This window comes from Acomys russatus, unplaced genomic scaffold (genome assembly GCF_903995435.1).
Source record: "Acomys russatus unplaced genomic scaffold, mAcoRus1.1, whole genome shotgun sequence".
NCBI lineage: Eukaryota > Metazoa > Chordata > Mammalia > Rodentia > Muridae > Acomys > Acomys russatus.
The window spans coordinates 21,547-44,527 of record NW_026131917.1 but is presented as its reverse complement, the minus strand read 5'-3'; the positions used below and the strand labels follow the sequence as shown (position 1 = coordinate 44,527).

At 50.8% G+C, this 22,981-nt stretch overlaps 1 protein-coding gene across 1 annotated transcript in view; it reads right to left on the bottom strand.

The window, feature by feature from the left end:
- Positions 1 to 890: 890 nt before the first annotated feature.
- LOC127186649 (AF4/FMR2 family member 1-like) overlaps positions 891 to 22,981 on the bottom strand; it is a 41,079-nt gene continuing 18,988 nt past the window's right edge. The window contains 15 exon segments of the mRNA XM_051142889.1: positions 891 to 1,667; positions 2,413 to 2,636; positions 4,180 to 4,317; positions 4,755 to 4,826; positions 5,313 to 5,446; positions 8,064 to 8,124; positions 8,311 to 8,402; positions 8,978 to 9,227; positions 10,265 to 10,371; positions 18,220 to 18,305; positions 18,308 to 18,365; positions 18,367 to 18,615; positions 18,617 to 18,758; positions 18,760 to 18,928; positions 18,931 to 19,159. Coding sequence (XP_050998846.1) covers positions 1,546 to 1,667; positions 2,413 to 2,636; positions 4,180 to 4,317; positions 4,755 to 4,826; positions 5,313 to 5,446; positions 8,064 to 8,124; positions 8,311 to 8,402; positions 8,978 to 9,227; positions 10,265 to 10,371; positions 18,220 to 18,305; positions 18,308 to 18,365; positions 18,367 to 18,615; positions 18,617 to 18,758; positions 18,760 to 18,928; positions 18,931 to 19,159 — 2,133 coding nt within the window. The 3' untranslated portion in view covers positions 891 to 1,545.

Here is a 22,981-nt window from a genome sequence, read left to right as displayed (position 1 = left end):
ACAAGTAGTTTAAAGAGTAAAATGGCTTTGCTTCAGAACATCAATAAAGAAAACTGCTTAGTCGGATCACAGCCATGGTCTACGCGCAGATATGCACAAGGCAGCCACTCTCTAGCTTTAGCCAAACAATGAAAGGCTGAGAGGCTAAGGACAGATGGGTCTCCCGTCTCCACTAATCTATAAATGCAAAACACCCAAGCACAGCTGGTAGGAAGCCGAGACAGTGAACACATGTGCAAATTCTACTGTCTAGAGGAATAAAAAGAATTTGCTCTTCAAAAACACTGTGCTCAGAGTGTTCCAGGACTAAGCTCTCAAGGAAAAGTCTGTGCTTGTAGGCAGGTGTGCGTTCCAAGTGCTCCCCCACTTCCTGTCAAGGTGATCTTGGTTTAATGTGGACGGGGTACAGCCTGGTAAGGTCACAGAGCCTCTTCAGTCTCATCACACCTGAGAAGATGGTCTGCTGTGAAAGTGGATAGTAGTGGGTTGATTTTTTTTTTTTTAAAGTTGAATTAACTCCCATCCCCAATGTCCCCTGGATAGTCAAGGGCTTTAGAAAGTTGAGTTTTGCTATAAATATAGAATATTTGTAGCAGAAAAATAACAGCCTCTCTGGGAAGACCACTTTTGTTTACGAGTAGCCACAGCACCTGGGATTCCAGCACCAGCAGACAGATGAGCGCATCCACCTCCTGTCCAAGGTAAACGTGGCTCCTTCTGCCGGTGGCACCACACAGCACCGGTGGGAAGCGCAGAAAACAGCGGGGGTGCTGATTGGCCAGGCCCTTTCCTGGAGTGTGGCAAAAGGAAGTCTGAGGCCTCCTGGGATGTGGGGAAGACTGTAAGAGGGCCCCAGGTCTAAACGCTGCCACTCCTTAGGGCTAACCTGGGATGCTTCTCAGGATAGCCAGAGACCAGAGTTGGACAGTGTGCACGACTCCAGGCACCGTGGGATGGGGCGTCACCTTCACTTTTTTAGATGCTAATACTCGGTGTCCTCAGAGCCCCTGTTCATGCAGGGAGAGAGGTGCAGTGGGGGCCTTCACTTCTGTTTTATAAATTGCCATTAGAAGTTTCCTTTAAAACTTGAAAAAACAAAAACTATGAAACCCTTCACCAAAAATTATTATTCAAAAAAAAAAAAAAATCCTTCTGGACGTGAGCTAGTGTGACCACTGAGATGACAAGAGTTTGCCGTCAGACTTGAATGGAAGGAAGGTTCTCTTCCTCTCACTTGCAACTTGTATCCTGTCGTTCAAACAAACAGAAATCAGAAATGTTTCTAGACCATTCATGTGCCGCCAGTTAGGCTCCACTGCCCTTCTGTCCTTCCATTAGGAAAGGCAACACCATCTCCCACCATCCGCTCTGCTGACCAGCGTCCGACCGATGACCACGCAGCTTGTGAGGTGAAGTGACAAGCATCCTGGCCATCTTATGTGCTTTTCTTCTGCATCTGACATCCCGATCGGACAACTGTCTACACTGATCAAGGCTTCCAATTGTGCAAATACATTCCAAGGCATGGAGCAAGCCTGGCCTGCGCTAGGGAGCTTTGGGAGCTTGTTTCAGCCGCTGCAGACCCTGCCTTGTGTAGTGCACCAGGTCCACCAGGCTGCTGTTGAGGGCCAAGATACGCACTTTTGTGCTGAGCTGAGCAAAGAATTCTGCAATAGAATGCAAATCAAACTCAAATAAATAAATGAACAGCATCAAACTGAAATGAAAGCACAAACATCCCAGAGACAACATCCCCCACAGCATCCCGTGGCTCAGCTAGTGTACTTCTCCTCAAGAGCTGGCTAACTCTGCACAGCCCCACATTAGAAGTCCAGAACCTTCTAAAAGAAATCAAAACTCATGCCTAGTGAGTGGCTGGTATGTTTCAAGTGTCCAACTGATGCACTGTGGTCCATGAGGGCATGAGGAGAGTGGGAAAGACATAAAGAGGCTGTGGAGAAATTTAGAGCAGGTCACCTTCTTCCAACCAGGAAGAAAATGTAATAGGGTGTATGTATGTTCACTAGTGTTCACCCATCACGTGTGCATGTAACCTTTATTTAGGGGATGCTGGCACCAACATCAGTCAGCGCCTCTGGCTCAGACCCTGAGTTCCATGTCTTCCCCCGTGTGCCCCGGTGATGTCTGCTATGCTCTATGCCTCAGACTGTGGCTGCTTCACCTCAGGCGTGCTGAGCAGAGGGGCAGACCACGCCTCTGCTGCAGCCCTGTCCTCCCGCTAGCCTTTCAGTTCAGGTTCAAACGGTGATGCCAACATTGGGGAAATCTAACTCACACCCCAGAGTCGGAGGAACTACACCCAGGTTATGAAGCAGAGAGGGAAATCTGAGGACAGCCACCCAATTCTTTTGCCCCACCCCCACCCCACCCCACCCCCACCGAGCCCCTCACCTTTATTTTTCCTTGAAAGAGCCTCTGCCTGTTCCCAGAGGTCAAAGGCTTTGAGGACATGGGATGTGATGTTGACATAGGAGGAGGTCATGTTCTGGATGGCGACTGGGGTACTGATGGTGGCAGTCACCCCACTGTTCCCCATACTGCCAGCGCTTGATTGGGACCCTATGGAGCTGGCAGGAGAAGGCATCGGGGAGAGGGGAGACGGAACGCCTGTGCTTCTGTGAGAATGGAGAAAGACTCGGTTACTTACATAAACCAGCAGATCACAGAGCAGTCTCTGGAACTGCAGTCTAAATTTCTGGGCGTGCTCCCCCAAACAGTAATCACTGGTAAAGTCATTCCTATGAGATCAAAAGACACATCCCGAGCTGTGCTACCAGCACACTCTGAGCCTTTGCTAAGTCCTCATCCTCTGAGACCCCGCCCCCTCCTCCTCCTGGTGCCATTAAGGCAGCAACAAGAGCTCGGCAGGGCTGGGGGTTACGGGGGCAGGGCCTCCGAGATGCATCTCCACCCGTGGTCTTCTCTTTCAGTCAGCCAGCTCGGACTGACTCCCATCAGTCGGAACACTGCTTTCTATGCATTTCTCCTCCTCTCCCTGGGTCACAGCACCAGAGGTGCATGGCTGGCTCCTAAAGCTCCCACTGAGTCAGTAAACAGTCGTGGAACAAAAGAACCGCAGCAGGCTGGGCACAGCAGCTGTGGATGAGGAGCTCCAGTGCGCTCACTCTGGGCCTGGCCCTACACAGTCACATGCTTCAACAGGGTCAAGGAAGTCCAGTCACGTAAGCCCGATAGACGGACAGAACAGAGGACGCCTGACAATCGGCGACCTGCCAGGGTGGCTGTCACTGCTGCATCCTGGAAGCTAGGTGGCTTGGCGTGAAGAAACCACCCTAGCTGAATCACATGACCGACGACAACACAGTCACCCGTGCTAGACACCCTTAGTCAGAATGTCCTTTTTAAAGAAACCACGCGAAGCCCCTTCCCTTTTGATTGCTAGTACTGGGTCTGTGTTATATATGTTGCTCTCTGAAAGCAAGGCCCAGAAGAAACAAGACTTCCTGAGGAACACTAGGAAGAGACAAAACAGCACGTGGGGGCAGTACTGCATGCACTTAGGAGGCTGAGATAAAAGAGCACAGGTTTGAGGCCAGCCTGGGCTAGAGTGAGGTCCTGTCTTAAACAAAACGAAGAGCCGGACCATGAAAAAACTCATTTCACACCAGGCACCGTCATCACCCCGGGCGGCGGGTGGCGCACACCTTTAGTCCCAGCACTCAGGAGGCAGAGGCATGCAGATCTGCGTGAGTTCGAGGCCAGCCTGGTCTACAGAGTGAGTTCCAGGACATTTGAGGCTACACAGAGAAACCCTGTCTTGAGAAACAGAACCGGTTCCACAAGCACGCTGGTCCAGAGCCCCGCCTTCAGGCACCGTTGCTGGGGATCTCTGGCTGCTCCTGCCCTCTCAGCTGAACCTGAAGCTGTTTAGGGAGGCCTCAGTACTGGCTGTAATTTTATGCAACCGGATGTGGGTCCTGGCTGGTCAGTGGGAACTACTGTATCTTCTGTGTTATCTCATCAACCTGAATTTAGTTTATCTGTTTCTAAGAAGGGGAAAAAGTAGCTAACGGAAACCCAAAGTCTCTCTCTGTCTCTCTCTCTCTCTCACACACACACACACACACACACACACACACACACAAAAGCAGGACGTGAGTGGCTTGATTGTGTGACTCAAGGAGACTAAGCACTTGCCTTGCCGTGCATGGAGAAGGTGCCTGCGCCACTTTGGAAGAACTCTTGAAGTGGTCGCTGAGAGAGCGCGAATACTTCATTACTAAATCCTTTTTACATCGAAACATTGCCATGTTCAGGAGGGACTGGCAGCGCAAGCTGTGAGCAAAAACAGAGGTCAGCGGGGCTTGTGGGCAGCCCTGTGGACACACACACACTGCCCACCACCTTTGTGAGCACACTGGGTCCTCTGCCTGAGGCCCCTCAACTGTCTCGGTGCACTGTACACCGCCATCAACAGGAAATGCTGGCAGGAAAACAAGTGCATAAATAGCCCTTCAATCCCAAAACTAAAACAAATAGCAGATCCTAGTGACCATTACTGGAATTAAGTTCCCTCCTATCATAATTTTTACTTTAAGAAGATTAATTTAGAGTCAGGCATGCTGGCACACACCTTTAATCCTATGGGGCCAGCCAGAGTCATATAGAGAGAACTCAGGGGATGGGGAAGAATTTTAAAACATTTTTTAATCAAAGGAAAAAAAAACAAGCTTTAGTATTACTTTTACAACAAATAGAAAAAGCATCCATACCATAAAACTGCAAATATCTTCTCTTGTGCTGGCATTGTGGCGTCTGAGAAGGATTTTAGTGACATCATGAATCTGCAGGGAGATAAAACAGTGCAAGGGAGGTCACAGAAGCCCAGGGATGCTGGCTGTGCTAGCTCCCTCTCCTGTCCTCCAGGGGGCGTGAAGAGGAGTACAACACAGAAAAGGGGCGTGGGGTGTTAAGAGCAACCACAAGCCACTCAGAAGACCTGGCCCTGAGGCCTGCTCTCTCTATCGTGAAATGCAAGGAGCATGCCTGGCATGATGACATCTGATATGAAACCTAAGCTGGCCGAGCACCTCCCCAGAGCCTCAGCATGCTCTGCAAAACTCTTGGCAAAATGACATGGCTGCATCCAGTTACCCTGTGCTCCCTCATCTGCAACACACTCTTGATTCGGGACAAGGAAGACCTGTGGACCAACAACCCAAAGCCTGGGCATGAGAGGCAGGCGCTGGACCTGAGCAGAGGACCTGTCCCGGGCTCCCTCTTCAGGTGAGGAGAGAGGCAGGTTTGGGAGACAGCACCCCAGCACTTACTTAATGAGGTCCACAGTTTCTGAGTACACGGCGTACGCTGACTTGGCTGAGCTTTCCGACTCTGTGGCCATCCCACACTCAATGAAAGCCAGGACAGCTTCCAAATACTTGAAGGCCTTTCCAGCCTTGTCAGCCTGTGGGAGGAGAACATGCGCTTCAGTGAGGCTGCAGGCACTCGCAGCTTCTTAGCCTTCCCTGTTAACTCCTCTGTAACCCAAGGTGAGTGGCTGTAGCGGTCAGCTCTGACCTACCAAAGTGTCTTTTGGCGAAAACTCACTAGGGAAGAGAAAGTGATTCCATATTAATCTGAGCCGTGCGTGGTGGCACACCCCTTTAATCCCAGCACTCAGGAGGCAGAAGCAGGTGGATCACTGAGTTCAAGGCCAGCCTGATCTACAAAGCAAGTCTAAGACAGCCAAGGCTACAGAGAAACCTTGTCTCGGAAAACCAAACCAAACCAAACCAAACCAAAAGACTCTGAGAACTTCGGCAAGCACCATGGCTGCCCTGTTATCAGCGGCGGTCCACTCACTCGTCAGGTTACGTGAAACACATAAGCGCTCACTTGTTGAGTTGGGGCCAGGCAGACTATTAGTCTCCTTTGGCACCTTGACTTTCTCAACAAGGACATGCCCTGGCCAACAGGGACAAACACTCAAAACCCCTTCAAGGAAATGTGGAACTAAAGATGGAATCAGACAGCGGTGTGTATCTGTACCACATGTGCTGTGCTGGCAGAGGCCAGAAGGTGTCAGACCCTCTGGACCTGGAGGTAAGGATGACAGTGAGCTGCCATGTGGTGTAGGGACTGAGCCCAGGGTCCCCGCAGGAGCGGCAAATGCTCTTAACTCCTCTAACCAAGCCTGGGCTTCAATTTGCAAATGTATTTCAAACCGCTTCTCTTGGGGAATTTCCAAAATTAATACTACCCTTGGCAAAATGAAGTGTCAAATAATTAGTCCACGTGCACTTCCCTAGGTACCCTGCAAGGCTGACAGTGGCCTTCCTGTCACAGTGTCCTCAGGTCTTCTGGAATGGTGCTAGAAGGGAAAAGCTGGACTTCCCTATTCAAGGAGGGTACAGCGTAGAGATGAAACACACTCGTGTTCAGTTGTGCACTTTACTGCCTGGGATGCCAAATGGACGGCTCTGTGGCGTTACGGAATGAATAAAGCATCGTAGCTGGCCATGGTGGCAGTTGCCAGTGAGGCCAGAACGCAGGGGCTGAGCAAGAGCATGGCTATATGACGAGGGCCAGCCTGGACTACGTAAGCCCCTGCGGAAGAGGCGGAAGAGGGAGGCCATACACAGGTCACCAGCAGATTCTGAGAGTAACAGTGAGATGCAGCTGGTATAAAGCAGGACGCCCTGGCACAGTGGAGGCAGACGGTGCAGAGCAAAGCTCTCGGGGGATCGACTGCAACAGTTTGAATAATGAGGTGCAGAGCAGTGCCCCCAAAACCTGAAAGAGTCACTGATCTTGCAGCATATTGAAAAGTGGGAGCGGGAAAGAGGCAGCTGAGGGTACCACACTGCTTGGCACAGGCTGAGCTGCCACATGGCCTGGCACAGAGTCATGTCAGTCCTAGTAGGAGCCTTGACCCCTCACGGCACCAAGCATGGGAGGCAACTGAGGACCATTTTATCTGATAAACAGGGCACCTGCAACCTAGGATAGAAAGACACGGGCCAAAGTCCCCATGGCCACAAGAGGGCAGCGGAGCAGGTCTCTGAGAAGTGACAGGCCTACAGGGGCAGGCTGTCCAGAGGACAGTCCAGGAGGCACGTGTGTTTAAGACAGTTTTGGATCTGAGAGGCCCAACAAATACAAACCTCCAGCGTCTTCAAAGTTTAAGTACAATGGAGGGGGTTAATGAGATGGCTTGGCAGGTAAGTGCTTGCTGGCAGGCCTGGTGACCTGGTCGGACCTTGGGACGTGCACGATGGAAGCCGAGAATGGACTCCCATGAGTCAATCCCCACCCCAAGTAAATGTACAATTATATAAATAAGAAAAAACTCAGTAAGACTAAAGGCAAATGTGATCCCCTCCCCCATGTCTACAGTACACAGCAAACCTGCTCCCTGCAGAAGCTCGGTGGCTAGCAGGTGAAGAGAGTTGCTGCGTCTGCACCTTACACTGTCCTCCTGGGGCCAACTGTCCCTTCAGATTTGTACACAAGATCACTCTGGGATACAAATAGGCTTCGTCACCTTGTACAGTGTTTAGGGTGGACACAGACGGACTGATTCAATAATAGTTCATTTTACACATCTCAAAAACGGATTCAGTGGGTTGAACAAACAAACAATAAAACTGCTCATGCCGTAAATCAGCACCCCACAGATCAACTTGCACTCAGACTGAACGAGTGAGCTGAAGGCCACAATCCCCCAAAGGCCCTCAGAGGGTAAGAGCCTGGTTATCCTGCTCACAAGAGGCTGACAGTAGCCACACAGTCCTTGTGCTGCCCCCACCTCAGAAGCTGCCATGTACTCCTGTTTCCCTCACCCCAGCACTCCCATACACCCCGGTCCTTCCATTGCTGCCCTCCAGGCGCACACCTGCTGCCCCCACATGCACTCCTCCTGCTGCGCCCACCCCAGGTCCCCCAGTATACAGTCCTCCTACCTGCTGCCCCATCCCAAAATACCCATAGACACTGCTCCATCCCATAAGTACACACTCCACAGTGTGCAATATGGCCGAACGGAGAGCACAGTTTTTTCCCTTAATCTAACCAGGACTGACCATTGCCTCTGCTTTGCACTTCAGCTTTTTAGCCTCCTTCATGTGAATATCAGCTTGCTGTCTGAAGAAAAAGAAGAAAAGGCAGATGTGGGTCATACAAACAAAATGACTCCCTGGAGTGAGGCGGGGAGGGGGCAGGCTCCCAGGGCTTACTTACCTAGGGCAGGATGGGGCAGGGAGGGGCCAGGCTCCCAGGGCTTACCTGGGGCGGGATGGGGCGGGGAGGGGCCAGGCTCCCAGGGCTTACCTGTCAGCCTTCATCTGTGGCTTCCCTGGTTTAGAGTTACCGTTTGGCAAAGAAGGCACTGGAAAAGGGTTTGCAGCATCTTCAGAAGATCCCTATAAAACACATCCACATTGCCCTCTGAGTGGGGAAGCGGCCCTGGCCGCACATCTACATCGCCCTCTTAGCTGGGAAGGCCCATGGCTCTGGTGGACAGTGAGCAGAAGCAGTCCAGCTGCGCCAGCACCTCCTGCCTAGGTAACCGGTGCTGCTGCTGGCTGCATGCAAAGGGCAGACAACACAAGCCGAGTGGCCGCCCCACCTGATGTGCACCCGCTTAACCAGAAGCCGGGACACCTGCTTTATGTCCCGTTATGATGGATAACGGAAGTCTTTCAGATTAAAGAGCCAAAGTGCTGAGCTAGTCCATTTCTTAGGCCAAACATCTAAACATCTGACAGAAATTCACTGTGAAAGCTGGTGTGATATTTTTTTTCCATCTCTGAATCACTTCAACAAAATAAAGAGTCCCTGCCCCATATTTTTCTGTAATTATAGCTATCATATCATTTACTCTTAAAAAAAAAAAAAAAAGAAAGAAAGAAAGAAACCAAGAATCGCCGCACTAAAAAAGACGAGTGCTCTAGAGCTAAGCATAGGTTGGAGCACTTCGCCCACTGCTGCCGCTTACTTTGAGTTCTGAGCCCCTGGCCTGTGCTTTTCTGTGCTTGGGAACAGAAGCTTCCTTTGAGCTGCCCTTGCTGCTGGTGGCACTTTTGGGAGGGTCCTGGCTACCGGTGTCTGCATCCGGCTTTAACCTCTTGTGTGCAGGTTTGCTTGACTTCTGGGAGGAGGAGGAGGAGGAAGACGAGGAAGACGACGACACAGGTGGAGGAGGAAGCATTTCCTTTCTTGAGGACTCTGAGGAGGGCCTGGGTGTCCTGGAGTGCAACAGTCAAAGCAGAATACACATCACAGCTGAGGTTGTTTATAAAGAACACAGTGGTCAGTGACACAAAAGGTCGCAGTGTCGTGGAGCATGTAACCGTGCTGTAGACAGGCCAGGCTGTAGGGACTCGGGGGCTTTGTAAAGTCCAGCTGTCTGGACTAGTGACCAGCGTGGAGGTTCACTGAGCTGGGCGGCTTGCTCTAACCATTCCATTGCGCGCCTAGCTGTTCCTTACCACACACAAACAAGCTCAACGGTCACCTCACATCTGACACTCTCCATATCCAGTGGCATGCTCCCCCTGCCCGTACCCACACCCCTAAAATGCACTTGTGGTTTTCCGAGTCTCTCTCGTGAGGCAGTTTCTTGAATAAAGCAGAGAGTTAATGGCAGGTACTGTAAGCAGCCACGCCACTCGACACGACCTCTCTCGCCTGTCACTTCATCTGTCTGCCACTCACAGACACGGGGAGACTCCACAGCTGCGGCAGAGCCCTGGAACTGAGCTGTCCTCAGTAGAAGCAAGACCTGCAGTAGGAACCCGGGGCTTGGAGTAAATCTTACACCTGTTTCCCATCCTGCTAAAAATTAAAATAAAGGAGGAGGGGGAGGAGGAAAAGGAAATAATGAGGAGGCTTTTCCAGTCGACTTTTCTTGTCTGCCTACACAGTACCAGGGGTTACAGCTGGAACCTCGATGCGTGCTAAAGTGCCCCTCCACTGCTGTGCTTAATCACTGGCTCTTATTTTCTTCTAGGAAAAAAAAAATTCAGGCAAGAGACAGCTCAGTGGCAGAGCACCTTGCTTAGCACGTACATGGCCCCGGGTTCATCCCCAACATCACTATAAAAAGGTTTTCTACAGAAAACATTAACTCTAGGTATTTAGGAAATGCTTAGTGAAAGTGTTTTTGATAAAACTAGATTTGCTGCCAAATGAATGAATACAGCCTGACTCAGGACAAGCCACCAGTGCCACGGCCCTAGTGCAGAAGGAAGCTGCCCCAGGCTGCCCGGCCTGCCACACTCACTTTGTTTTGGAAGGTTCCGGGTGGGAAGATGAAGATGACGCGGTCTGAGGCTTGAGTTCCTTCTCCAGTCTGAGTCTCTTGTTATCGCCGTCCTTTTCTGGATCGCCCTGTTATTGTAAGAACAACCATAACCAGCGTCAGGCACCTTCATAGACAAAAGGAGAGGAAGTGCAGGCACAGTAAAGGGGACCTAACAGCCGCCGGGACGTCTGTGCCGACAGCACCTTTCTGCCTGTGGCTGCGTGTGGTGCCGGTGTGCTCTCCTGCACACCGACCATGTGATGAGGGTAGAGCGAGCAGCTTCTAACGGCGCTGGCAGCTTGCAATGCTGTGCTTTGATCATTACTTTCTCTTGGCCACTCTTGATGCTTGCTGGTTCCTCTCCTCTTACACGGCATCCCTCCCTGACTATGCCGTGTGTGTGTGTGTGTGTGTGTGTGTGTGTGTGTGTGTGTGTGTTCCCTCTCCTGCTTTGTCATCATTTGTGTGTATAGTCCCTCTTCTACTTTATCTCTCTCTCTCTCTCTCTCTCTCTCTCTCTCTCTCTCTCTCTCTCACACACACACACACACACACACACACACACACACACACACGTTCTATCTATGTAGTTCTGGCTGTCCAGAAACTCACTGTGTAGACCAAGCTAGCTTCAAACTCATAGAAATCCACTTGCCTCTGTCTCCCAAGTGCTAGAATTAAAGGTGTGCACCACCACACCTGGCAGGTCCTACAATTTTAACTTTAGGTTCTTCATAAGACAAAATATGTGGGATTTGTCTGAGTCTGGCTAATTTCGATGATTTCTAGTCCCACCCCTACCGGAAAGGACACAATTGCATTCTTATCTATGGCTGAGTTAGAAACTCCAGAATGTTCATGGAGCCTCTATTGAGACATTGCTTTGGATGAAGACAGACCATTCTTCACACTGAGGCCAGGGAAGGTGTCAAGAGTAATGGGTGAGAAGAGGACATACACTTCAGCACATCCTAACATTCCCATGCGTTTAGCACCATTACTACTATGTGCAAGGAGTCAACACCTTAGCAGCAAACAAAACCAGTAACGCGTGTGCACTTGCACTTGGTAACATGGGGTGACTTCCTGGAGTCTCCATGTCTTTGAAAAGAACCATCCATTTCAGCACCGATTTACTGCGTGTTTAGTCTTCAGAGTGCAATGCCTAAAACTTCTCTAGTGAAAAAGAAAAAAGCAGAATTGAAAAGAAAAGGGCTGGATGGACCCTGGACTCCTCACAGCAAGCACCACACACAGGGACGGCTTCAAGATCTGGCTTTCTGTCTGCTGTGTCTCACCCTCCACACCCATCACCAGGAGAAATAGATCTTTGTTTTTCTTCCTTCCTTCCTTTCTTTAAAAACTTATTATGTATACAGTGTACACTTGTATGCCAGGAGAGGGCACCAGATCTCATTCTAGATGGTTGTGAGCCACCATGTGGGTGCTGGGAATTGAAACTCAGGACCTCTGGAAGAGCAGCCAGTGCTCTCAACCTCTGAGCCGCCTCTCCAGCCCGGATCTTTGTTTTTCAAAAGAACTCAATTAAGAGGTTAAAGATGCAGCTCTGTGGTCACGCTGAGTCAGCGAGGTCTAGGCTGAGTGAGAGAACCTATGTCAAGAGTGTGTGTGTGAGTGTGTGTGTGTGAGTGTGTGTGTGTGTGTGTGTGTGTGAGTGTATGTGTGAGTGTGTGTGTGTGAGTGTGTGTGTGTGAGTGTGTGTGTGAGTGTGTGTGAGTGTGTGTGTGTGAGTGAGTGTGTGTGTGAGTGTGTGTGTGTGTGTGTGTGTGTGTGTGTGTGTGTGTAGAGTAATGTAGTGATATAATCATGACTTCACTGGGAATAAGGGAAGGAAAGGAATCTAAACAAAAAGACTTACGCAACTCAGAAGTGCCCACTTATTTACTAAGATGCTAAGTATATTTTATCATTGAAAAGACAGGTGTTCATGGTGAAAGCCACTGCCACATGTCACTGCCTTCACACACAGCACCCCTGCAAAGATCCACACGGGCCAGCACGGCAGAGTCCCAGCTGGGGGCTCAGAGCAGCGTGTTCTCTCTGGCAGATGGTGACGTGATGAGAACAGAGGCCCTCGTCCTCTGAGCGGTGGGGCCAAAGCTCATGCCTCTTAGTTCCCTGAGTCAGGAGCCAGGGGCACACAGTCAGTCCACAACCAAGGCCAGAGCCTTTGAGCCATAAAGGAAGAAAATGGCCAAAAGTAACTGGCAGGGGGGCCCCCAGTTGTCACCACACATCACAGAAATGGGGGTGGGAGGGCCCAGTTCTAACCACTGCAGCGTCCTCGGCCCTAAATCTCTCCAAGACATGAACAGACCAGTGCACACAGGGCCACAGAATGCTCACAGTGAAACTGAGATTCGAGGGGTGCTGGGGTGAACAGGACTCTGGTGCCGTTGCGACACAGCTGGCACTCTGCTCAGAATGAGGGTAGCGCCTACATACCTCTGGTTAATGAAAGACTGAGGCAGAATTTCTGCCCAAGGAGCAGTAAACACCTACTTGGTGCCTACACACCCTGCCACTGAAGGCCCCAGAGCTGTAGACTGAAGGCTGCACTCGGCATCCTGGAAGCACAGGAAGTCTAGTCTGGAGAAAAGTGAACGTTTGCTCAAGGATGCAGGTGGCATGGACTTACACATGCGATGCTAAAATATATCTAAAGGGAGGCAGCTCATGACACAGAAAGAGGGAGGCCAACCAAACACAAACTGTCCAGAAGGGAAATGAGAGTCCATGTTTGTCTGATACCAATAAACCACCACAGCAAGTAAGTTTCAGAGGGGGGCGCTCTTCACCAATGTGAACCCTCAGCCAACCACAGACACAAAGAGGGGCTGGCGTACAGGAAATCACCTAACGTCACCAAAGGCCAGCATCTGAAAATGCCAGCATCTACATCTCACCCAAACCATCAGCTTTCTATAGGTTGCTCAGGACTCATTAGCATGGTACCCAATTCCTGATAGAAAGGATATGCCACTGACCCGAAGAAGCACAAGGCTCCGTCCAGTGCTCTCTCCCTGTGCACTGTGCACTTGGATGCTGCCTCCTGTCTGCACAGGCCGCAGCTTCCCCAGAGCAGCTGTGGCATCTGTCACTAAGTGTCCTTGAGGGGCGCAGGCAGCAACCGCCCGGGCAGGGCTGTGCTGGGACCTTGAGAGGTCAGGCTAAAGAGGCGGCCAAGGCGGAGGCACACAGTAGTGGGTGTTGGGGAGTTGAGACATGAATTCTACAAGCAAGACCTACCAAGTCTTTAGCTTTTTCTGGGTCAGGAAGCTGTATAAAAGTCATGTGAAAGCAATATATTCTTTAGGAGGGAAAAAGGGAAACTCTCTCTGCCAGTCACCACACTCTCGGGAATGTGGCCAAAGGTCCAGGATTCCAAGCTTCCTTTCCTAGGAAAACAAGCTGTCATGCCCTCCACAGAGGGACGGCAATCTCAGAGTCCCAGTGTGCCTGCTGCTGGCTGTTGGGGCAGGAGGCCTAAGGGTGAGGTGCCAAGTACCACTCCGCCTGCAGAATGGAGCCAAGGGGCAAGAAGACATGAAAGGCTACGGTCGGACTGTGCTGGGCCCTCCCTCAGGGTGGGTGCTGGCCTGGAGCCTACCTTGCCCTGGCTCATCATGAAGGTGCCCTGTGGCTCAAAGGGAAACGAAGGCAGTGTTTCTAACACTGACAGTCACTTAGGGCCACAGGTTCTGAGTAGCGGAAAGATACCAGGAGTTTGGCCATAGTGGTGGAGACGAGAGGGTCTGAGGAGGGGACCTGAGAGGCCGCAGAAGGGCTGTACATGGGCACTGGGGTGGCAGCACTGGGCGATGGAAGCGTGGAGCCAGGAGGGATGCTGTGACCATCCTATTGAGTGTCCACCAGAATCAATATAGCGACCATGAACTCTGACTTTGCCTCTTTCAAGAATCTGCCCAGGAGACAGGTGTCTACAGAAAAATGAGAGAGGACAAACAAGGAGACTGGCAGGGGCACACACACACTAAGCAGCCATGAGATTCCTGTGGACTCAACAAAGAGCAGTGGCCGGGGGCCCTGCGACAGCTCTGCCCACACACAGGAAGCAAATGAGCTGGGTGGTGTGTGAAGCAAGGGAAAACGGGCACGATGCTTTGGCAACTCTCCCCAGATGGAGGCACAGTAAGAAAAGGCATGGACTCTCGGTCCAAATTCACACTTCACACCATCCAAAGGCCTCCTGGAAGAAAGCAGGAGAGGAAACTGGGGCAGACAGACACACTGGTACTGGCTGATTTCAGGCAGCCTCCGCTACCACACGGCTGCCATGGCCCCCAGCCAATCAACTTAGAGAAAGGGAACCTAAAAGGCATCAGATTTCACACCCTTCACATTTAAGGACAAAATTAGGGGTTACTAACCTGGGGGCGGGGGAGCAGGGAAAGTCAAAGGCGGAACTAAGCGTCCAAGCTTAAGAAACACACCTTTTCCTGAGGTATAGACGACTCCCTCCTGCTGTCTACATAAATGAAGGACTATAAAACACAGTGATCCCCCCACCCCAACCACAGGCAGTGGGTTCTCAGTTACTAAACAATCGTGTTAAAGAGGGAAGGCTCCAGAGAGCTCCTTCGGCTCCAGAGAGCTCCTTCGTCTCATTATCTGTTGAGATGCCCAGTAAGAAGACTGTAAGCCCAACACTGAAGCATCAGGTCTCGCTTCCGGGCTGGCAGGGGCTCCATGGTGACAACAGCACACCACAATATCAAAAGAATACCCACTTATTTGCAGGGCCATCTCTAGGCGCATGGAAAGCAGCGGGCACATAGTAGGTCTCAACGTGGAGCTGGGTGTCTGCCGTAGCGTTCTGAGAATGCTCCCATTTTTGCTTTTCTTTCAGATCAGAGAAGCAGAATTCTAGCTTAAGAGAAGAGGACGGACGCTGGACTTTAACTTCTAAACTGCAGCCAACAGTTTGTGTGAGCGGCACTCTCAGTTCAAATGTATTTACCTCAGTTTCTCCACGGTGCCTCATCAGCTGCCATGTCTGATGGCTTCATCACAGCTGTTGACGCTATTGGCTTTTTCTGTTGCTGATTTTTTGGGGCTGTGAGGCTGAGGACTGAATCCAGGGCTAGGGAGGTGTTCAAACACTGAGCTACATCCCTACTCTAGCATGTAATCTCTTGGATATTCTCATGGGTATTGAGGCTAAAATGCCTTTAAAGACTTGCGAATCCTCTGAGAATTTTTGCTAAATCTCATAGCGGGAGAGGGAGAAGCTCCAAGGGGGCCTTTAAATAAACTGCAAACCGTGTGAAGGATTTGAACAGTCTTAAATGTCCCTGGCTGCATCTTTAGAAAGCTGTTTCTAATATTCATACTGAAAATGGAGGCGTTGTCATGACCTAAATTTGTGAAGTTAAGAAAGTAGGCAGTAGAACCTCTGACCAGAGCTAGGTCCCCAGGTGTGCACACTAGGTGACTCACTGGAGCCAGGGAGACCTGAATGGCAGTCACGGTGCTGACACACAGAATGGACAGCATACGGCAATACCTTCCACCCTGGAGCCCAAGAGCCAGCACACCAAAGCACATGTGACTCTGTTGAGGGTAAACACACAACAGCTGGCTTTTTATGCATGCCTGTCTCAGCTGCTGTCAAGCTGTCAAGCTGCTACTAATGACATACTTCAAGCAATGAACGCCTTATCCGTGTGAACCAGACTACGGCACACCTGAGCCGTTTCTCTGCCCCACAGCAGCTTTTGTGAGTGGGACCTAGTAAGGCTGCGCCCCACTGCTGCCAGCCCCATGGGCATTACGATTGTCTGGGAATTTCAAAAATACTAGAGTGGGGCAGAGAAGCCCCTGCTGTCCTCAGGTGACTGTAATGTGGTCAGGCCCCTCTTGACATATGCCTCAGACAGGCAGACTTGCAAGCTCAATCTCTCAGTCATTTGCCAGGGCTTTGTCGAAGTGAGGACATGCCTGCCCTGAGGTGAGGCTGAGGAGGTTCTTACTGTAGGTAGGACGGCGAGTACAGCCCAAGGAGGAGGAGTCCAGGGCAGAGAGGGAAAGCAGTACACCGAGGTGGCTGGCAGAGTGAAACAGGCCATGAGAGAAGACACAGAGGGGGGTAGAGTGAGAGAGGAAGGGAAGAGGAGGGGGAAAGAACCAGGAGAGGACATGGCCCAAATGGCAGGGCTATATAGGCATCAGACTGGGGCTGAGGAGCCCTGGAGTGGCTGGTGCCTGTTGCGGTAGGGGGTGGGGTGAGAGGAACCAGGAGGCCAGCATGGACTCGGTAACAGGTATTTACTGCAATGCTGAGAGAGCATGGTGGCCCGGCTCCAGGAGGCAGGCACTGGTCTTAGAATGAGAGCTAGCCTAGATCCCACAGAAAGCTCCTGACACCGTGGAGCCAACTCTCTGAGACAATATTCCCTCCACCCCAGCGGAAGGCAGAAAAGCAGAGGTGACAGGAGGCACGCTGGGGGGATGGGTAAACAGCGCATCCTTGAGACCTGCTCAGGGTCAGTAGCTGCAGGTGCACTTTCTTAAGGAGGTCCACCACAAATTCCGAGGTGACATTTTGCTCCAGACAGAGAGACAGACACACACACACCAAATCCCATCTCACTCTGAAAGTTTTAAAGTCTTTCTGGCTTAGTGGTGCAGGCCTTAAGCTGGGAGGCAGACAGAGGCAGGTGGTCTGAGTTTGAGGTCAGCCTGGTCTACACAGCCCATACCCAGACAGCCGGAGCTGCATAGATGAACTCTGTCTCACCCTAAGACCGCCCCGCCCTGCCCCACCCCAAATAAAGCCTTTCTGGAATGGAAATCTGCCCTCTGTACCTCAAACGGCCCATCAGCAAGCGGAATCCTCCCAAAGGCGTTGCCTGTAGCGCGTGTGGTGGTCGTCACACATACCCTTGCATCTCCGGCAACCAGGTTCTGGGAAACACTGCCTTTTCAGTTTTGCAGGAGGCAAGCTAGCTCTCTAAGCAGGTGGCTGAAGTGGCTGGGCCTCAGACATGCCTGCAAAGCTTAGTTATCTTCCCCGCTATTTTCAGGTCAGATTCCACAGCTGAAGAACACATCTTCCAGACTCTTGAGACTGCTGAGTCTTATCTCTGTCAGCAGGGTTGGCCCTCTCTGTGCTTTTTGTGTCAAGATCTGGGCCCCAGGACTACTCCCTAGTCTTTCCTTATCACAAAGAAGAAGAAGAAGAAGAAAAAAAGATCCTGAGCTCAACAATTTTGAGAAAGAAGACACTGTCCCAGAGTGGCTCCAAGTCTAATGAATAGAAAGTCTCCTGCCTTGAAACCTCACAGTAAATGACAAACGTCAGCAGCTCACTTTACTCCAGACCTCTCACCGTATGCTTTAACATTCTAGCAATGAAGCATGCAGTCATGAGTTAGCGCAGGCCTTTAAAACAGATCAGAAGGGGGCTGGAGAGATGGCTCAGGGGGTTTAAGAGCACTGGCTGCTCTTCCAGAGGACCTGGGTTCAATCCCCAGCAACCACATGTTGGCTCAGAAACTGTATGTAACTCTAGTTCCGGGGCATATGACACCCTCACACAGGCACATGCAGGCAAATACCACTGCACATTAAATAAATAAATAATAAGTGAGTAAGAACATTTTAAAAAAGCAGAATACTCATTATCATGCCAATCCATGGAAGACCTTAATTCCTAAGCTGAGGACAAATCTACCATGTCAGAGAAGAAACAGTGGTCTATGTGTACATGAAACCGCCCTTGGCAGTGCTACAGAGTGTGGAGAAAGCTGACTTCTTCAGTGACTAGGGGACACTGACACAAGTGATGACAGAATGGGACCAACTCAGCTATCACTGGACACGGCCCACACCACTGGGCTTGCAGCCCCACAGCGCCAGGCTGCAGCCTACGCCACCGTCTCTGTACTCACCTTCCTCTTATTGGTCACTCTGCTGGAGCTGTGGCAGCTCCTCTTCGAGTCCTGCTTCCTCCCTGCAGGCAGCTGCTTGTCTTCTGTTTCCGGGGCCGGCTCCCTTCCCCACAGGCTGGGGGATGCGGTGAGAGGTCTAGGGTGATTCTTCACCACCAAGCTTGTAGGTGGCGGGGCATCCCTGAGCGGCGAGAGCAGTTGGTGTCTCTCAAAGGCAACAGGAGTCTGTCTTTTTGGGCCATCCTCCTGGACAATCACAGCCTGTCGGCAGCCACTAGTCCTGACAGTGCTGCCGCCCCGGCAGCTGTTGGGTAGACCCTGGCTCTGGGTCAGGGAGACAGCAGCAAAGTGCTCGGGTTTCCTGTCCCCAGTGCTGTCCTTTGGGGGCTGGGAGCCCTGAGAGTGCCTTGGAGGGGCTGGGGAAGTCCTGTGTTTCCTCTTTCTCGCTGGGGGTGGGCACGGCGGGGGCCGGAGGCTTAGGCTCCCTACCGCCCACAGTGCGGGGCCTGCCTTTCGTCTTCACCTTGGGTTTATCTTGGAAGTCTGCTCTTTGAGCCATAGGGAAGGGGTCCTGGCTCGCTCTCCACCTGCAAGCTGGCCTGGGGCTCCGCCTGGCCAGAGGCCTTGGAAGGTTTTCTGGGTTGTTTGCTGCCAATAGTTTGCCGAGGTGAGGGATCCTGTTGAGCGGGGGATTTCTGACAACTCCTCTTCCAGGCTGTGGCCCCTCTGAGGGACCCCGGAGAACTTTGCTGGAACTCTTGGCGGGAGGATCTTTGGATTCAGGACGCTGCTGGTCAGTGCTGCGCTCGCCGCCACCCTGACTTTCCTGGCGCCAGCGTGGGGACTCTGTGTTCCCGCGACCCGCGAGCGGCGCTGGCGGCTGGTTGACTTTGGTCAACCAGTTGTCCAGCTGCCATTTGTTCGTTGTTGGAGGCTCGGGCTAGAAAGAGACAGAGAAAATTGTTTACTCTTTGGTGTTAGCAGTCCAATCATACAGCGGCAGTTGAGCCTAAGAATTTACCTCTCGCTCTTCCCCTTCAAACTACAAATCAGATGCTGCAGTGGTTCTTAAGATAAGCTTGAACGACTTTGCCATTGAGAACTCTGCCTAACAATATTAACTAATAAGTAATTGGCAACTGTGAGAGGCCTTTGTGACGTGTTTTTGTGTTGATGGTTAAGTGCGGTACAATTTGAACAGAGTGAACATGCCTTGTCTCATACTGCAGGAGACCAGAAATAAAAAGAATACTTTGTTCAATTGATAAGGGCGCTCTCTTAACACTCGATTCCTTCTATTTACTTAAATAATAGTAATTTGCATGCAGATCTGATTCTCAAATTGTACAGTGAGGTAGGGTGAAGTCACAGTAGGCCCTCCTCCACTCTTTGAGACAGACTTGGCATCTTTTACTACAAGCCACCTATTCCTAAGCACAAAGAGAAGACCCTCAGCAGACAGACAGTCTCTACTCCTACCCAAATAGCTGACAGGGCAGACCAACAGGCGTTCCTAAGTGCACCCCGAGATCAAACTGCTGCTGCTAATTAACTGCTGATGCGTGCTGCATCGTGAGACATTTGGCAGTCTCTTGATTTCATATTCCTTAAGGTTTTATTTTTGTAATTTGTATTATTCATTTTAAAATATTTTTATTCTGGGTTTTACACATTCATACAATGTATAGTAATTATATTCACGGGGGTGGGGGTGCATGTGTGAATGCAGACACCTGCAGAGGCCAGAGTAGGTGTGACAGGCAGCTGTGAGCAGCCTCGTATGGGTGCTGAGTCAGGCCTTCTGCTGAGGCAGACTGTGCTCCTAGCCACGGCACCATCTTTATTTGAGCATGCCTGTGAACTATATAGTATATGGAAAAATACCACTGTTGCTAGAGTCAACTATGATTATATTCTTTAGAACATGACACAGTCACCGGCCTGCTCGGTCTCCCCCTCCCCACAAGAGCTACTCCTACTGGTGGCTTCTGTGAGCAGTTAGATCACACACACAGAGCACCAAGAGCTAACTGTTTATTACACATGGCAGCCAGCTGATTCGCTAACTATTATGCCTAAGATTCAGCTAATTCAATCGTGGATAACACTGGTCCGGTTGGTTGGACCTAGCAGAATTTTCCGTGCACGCCTTAACCTGCTAGGGAACAAAGTAGGAGCTTTGTGCCTGGCGGGCAGGGGCTCTGTCCGCGGACTCTACCCTCAGCCTCAGGATGGAGGCTTTCAGAGGGAAGATGGCTGACAATATACCAGAGAATCCAACTCGGCAAAAGTATGCAGTCCTAACATACAAACGTAAGGTGTGGATGCATTTGTCAGGCAGTGCTGGAATGAAATGACCCGGCTTCTTGTGCTCACAATAGGATAATACCCCAAGGAATCGCAAGAAGCCAGTAGGGTTCCCCGAGACAGGATGCTGGCTCCCCAAACTGCTGCTATGGGCACGCAGCTCTCGCCCAGGGTTCTACTCACACCAGCTCGCCCAGGTGCTCATTTGAATTTCAGCGAGGGAGGGAGGAGACAGCTGCTATAGTGTGCGGGGCATACATGGAAATATAAATGTCTGTTCGATGTTCTAACACCACAGCAGCACAGTGCATCCTTGCCAGGTGACTTCCTGTTTAGCCTGGGCTTTGGTAGCACAGGGTTAAGTGATCTGCTAACCAAACCCTTCCAGTGTTCCTTTGGAAAGGCTGGGATAGGTCAACACTTGTGCTCACAGCCACAGCCCAGTGACTGGCATGCTCCTTAGACTGTGTATGTGTGAATCCGAGGAAGAGTCATTCCCACAGCCCCACCCCTACAACAGTAACGCTGAGGTGGCATGGGAGTCCCTAAAATGGCCTGCTTACAGAAATAGCACACATGTACTTCCACTGTGGCCTTCAAGGTCCAGAAGGAAGTCTGTGGCCACTGTCACGGTAAACCTGAGTGGTATGCTCAACACAGAGAAGACAGAGACACAGCCCTTCCTCCGTACCCAGAGAAGGCGCAAATGCTATGGCTGCTTAAGGCTAGGAATTACTTGGAGAGAGATGTCTGAATAAGAAATTTGGTTAGATCAGATTGTAACATTCAAACAGAAGTGCCAGATGAGATGGATCGAAGGTGGCCTTTCATCTCTCATCTCCTTTCCTGACCTGCCGTCTGTTCCTCTCAAGGAGTTCTGAATGTGGCTAAACACTCCGTGAGTTCTCCTAACCCTGGAGGTAATAATCCTGTGTAGTTTAGAATGAATTATAGTTCAGAACAATGTGAACAATGTTTATGCACAAACCTGCCAGCCCGAGTGTGGTTGCCGGGAACCTATGGGATGTGGACGAAGACAATGGGCTCCACAAAGCTGTCGAGTGTGTCTCACACAAGCGTGCTCACATAAACACACACGAAATAAGCCAGGCATGGCGGCGCAGGCCTTTAATCCCAGCACTAGGGAGGCAGACAGAGGCAGATCTCTGTGAGTTCAAGGCCAGCCTGGTCTACAAAGTGAATCCAGGACAGCCAAGGCTACACAGAGACTCTGTCTCGGAAAAAAAGAGGAGTGGGAGGAGGAGGAGAAGAAAGAGAAGGAGGAGGAGGAAGGAAGAGGAGGAGGGAAGTGGGAGGAGGGAAGGGGGAGGAGGGAAGGGGGAGAAGAAGGGAGAGGGAGGGAGGAGGGGGGAGGAGGGAGGGGGAGGAGGAGGGGAGTGGGAGGAGGGGGGGGAGGAGAGGGGGAGGAAAAGTAGCAGACAGACAGATCCCTTCCAGCCTACTCTGCAGAATGAGTTCCTAGCAGTAAGGCCTTAACTCAAAGAAATTAATTAAATAGTAATTAAAAATAGAAGTGGGGGAGAAAGTTAAAGCTGGTATGTGTTGATTATATAACCCTCAACTAAAAGGGGAGAACTTAAGAGATATTCATTTTAAAGGGGACAAGAAGAGATTAAATATATGGGAAAATGAAAGCAACCAGACAAGATATTCCCAAGAAAGAGCCTCAGCAGAGAGCACAGAATACACATGCACACGCATGCACGCACACACACGCAAAGCTTCTTCACAGAATCATCTTAAAACACAACATGAGGTACAACAGTCATTTTTCTCCTGGGAAGTTCCAGTGCACCTTGCTGCACTTGTTTGGTTTGGGCTGTCTCGGAGCTGGGGTATAGTTTTATAGGCAGGTGCTACCACAGCGAGCTTTACTCCAGTCACTCTTTGGCCAATGAGACATAAACTTACTTATGAACAAATATAAGATTAAATCATTTTTCACTGTAGTGGCAGTAAGGATCGAGCCAAGGCCCTGAGAAGCTACAAGTCCAGCAAGAAATAAGTTTCAATGATGTAGCCAGATGTGTTTAACTTAACCTTAGTTTAATCAAACTTGACTCTTTTATTCACATTTTCTATTAATAACCTGACAAGCAGGCACGTTTTCCCCCTGAAGAACACGGAGCTGAGGACACAGTTCCGGGCAGGTGCATGCTAAGCTTGCTGCACAATCACGTCCCAAAATAACAAAACTGCAACAGCCTACACGAAACAAGCGTCCTTCAGTGACTGATTGTCTCGAAGTGGGGCTCCACAGCACGCACATCGCCCTTCCTCCTAAGACGCAGAAAACCCCTTCTACAGCCGGTGCCACAAGGAGGCCCGAGGCCCTGCAGAGAAGCCTCCAAACGCTAAGAGGCACTTCAAATGCAGTTCATGTCAAACCCGCACCCATGAGCTATGGAAACCTCAAAAAACAGAAAGAAAGGAC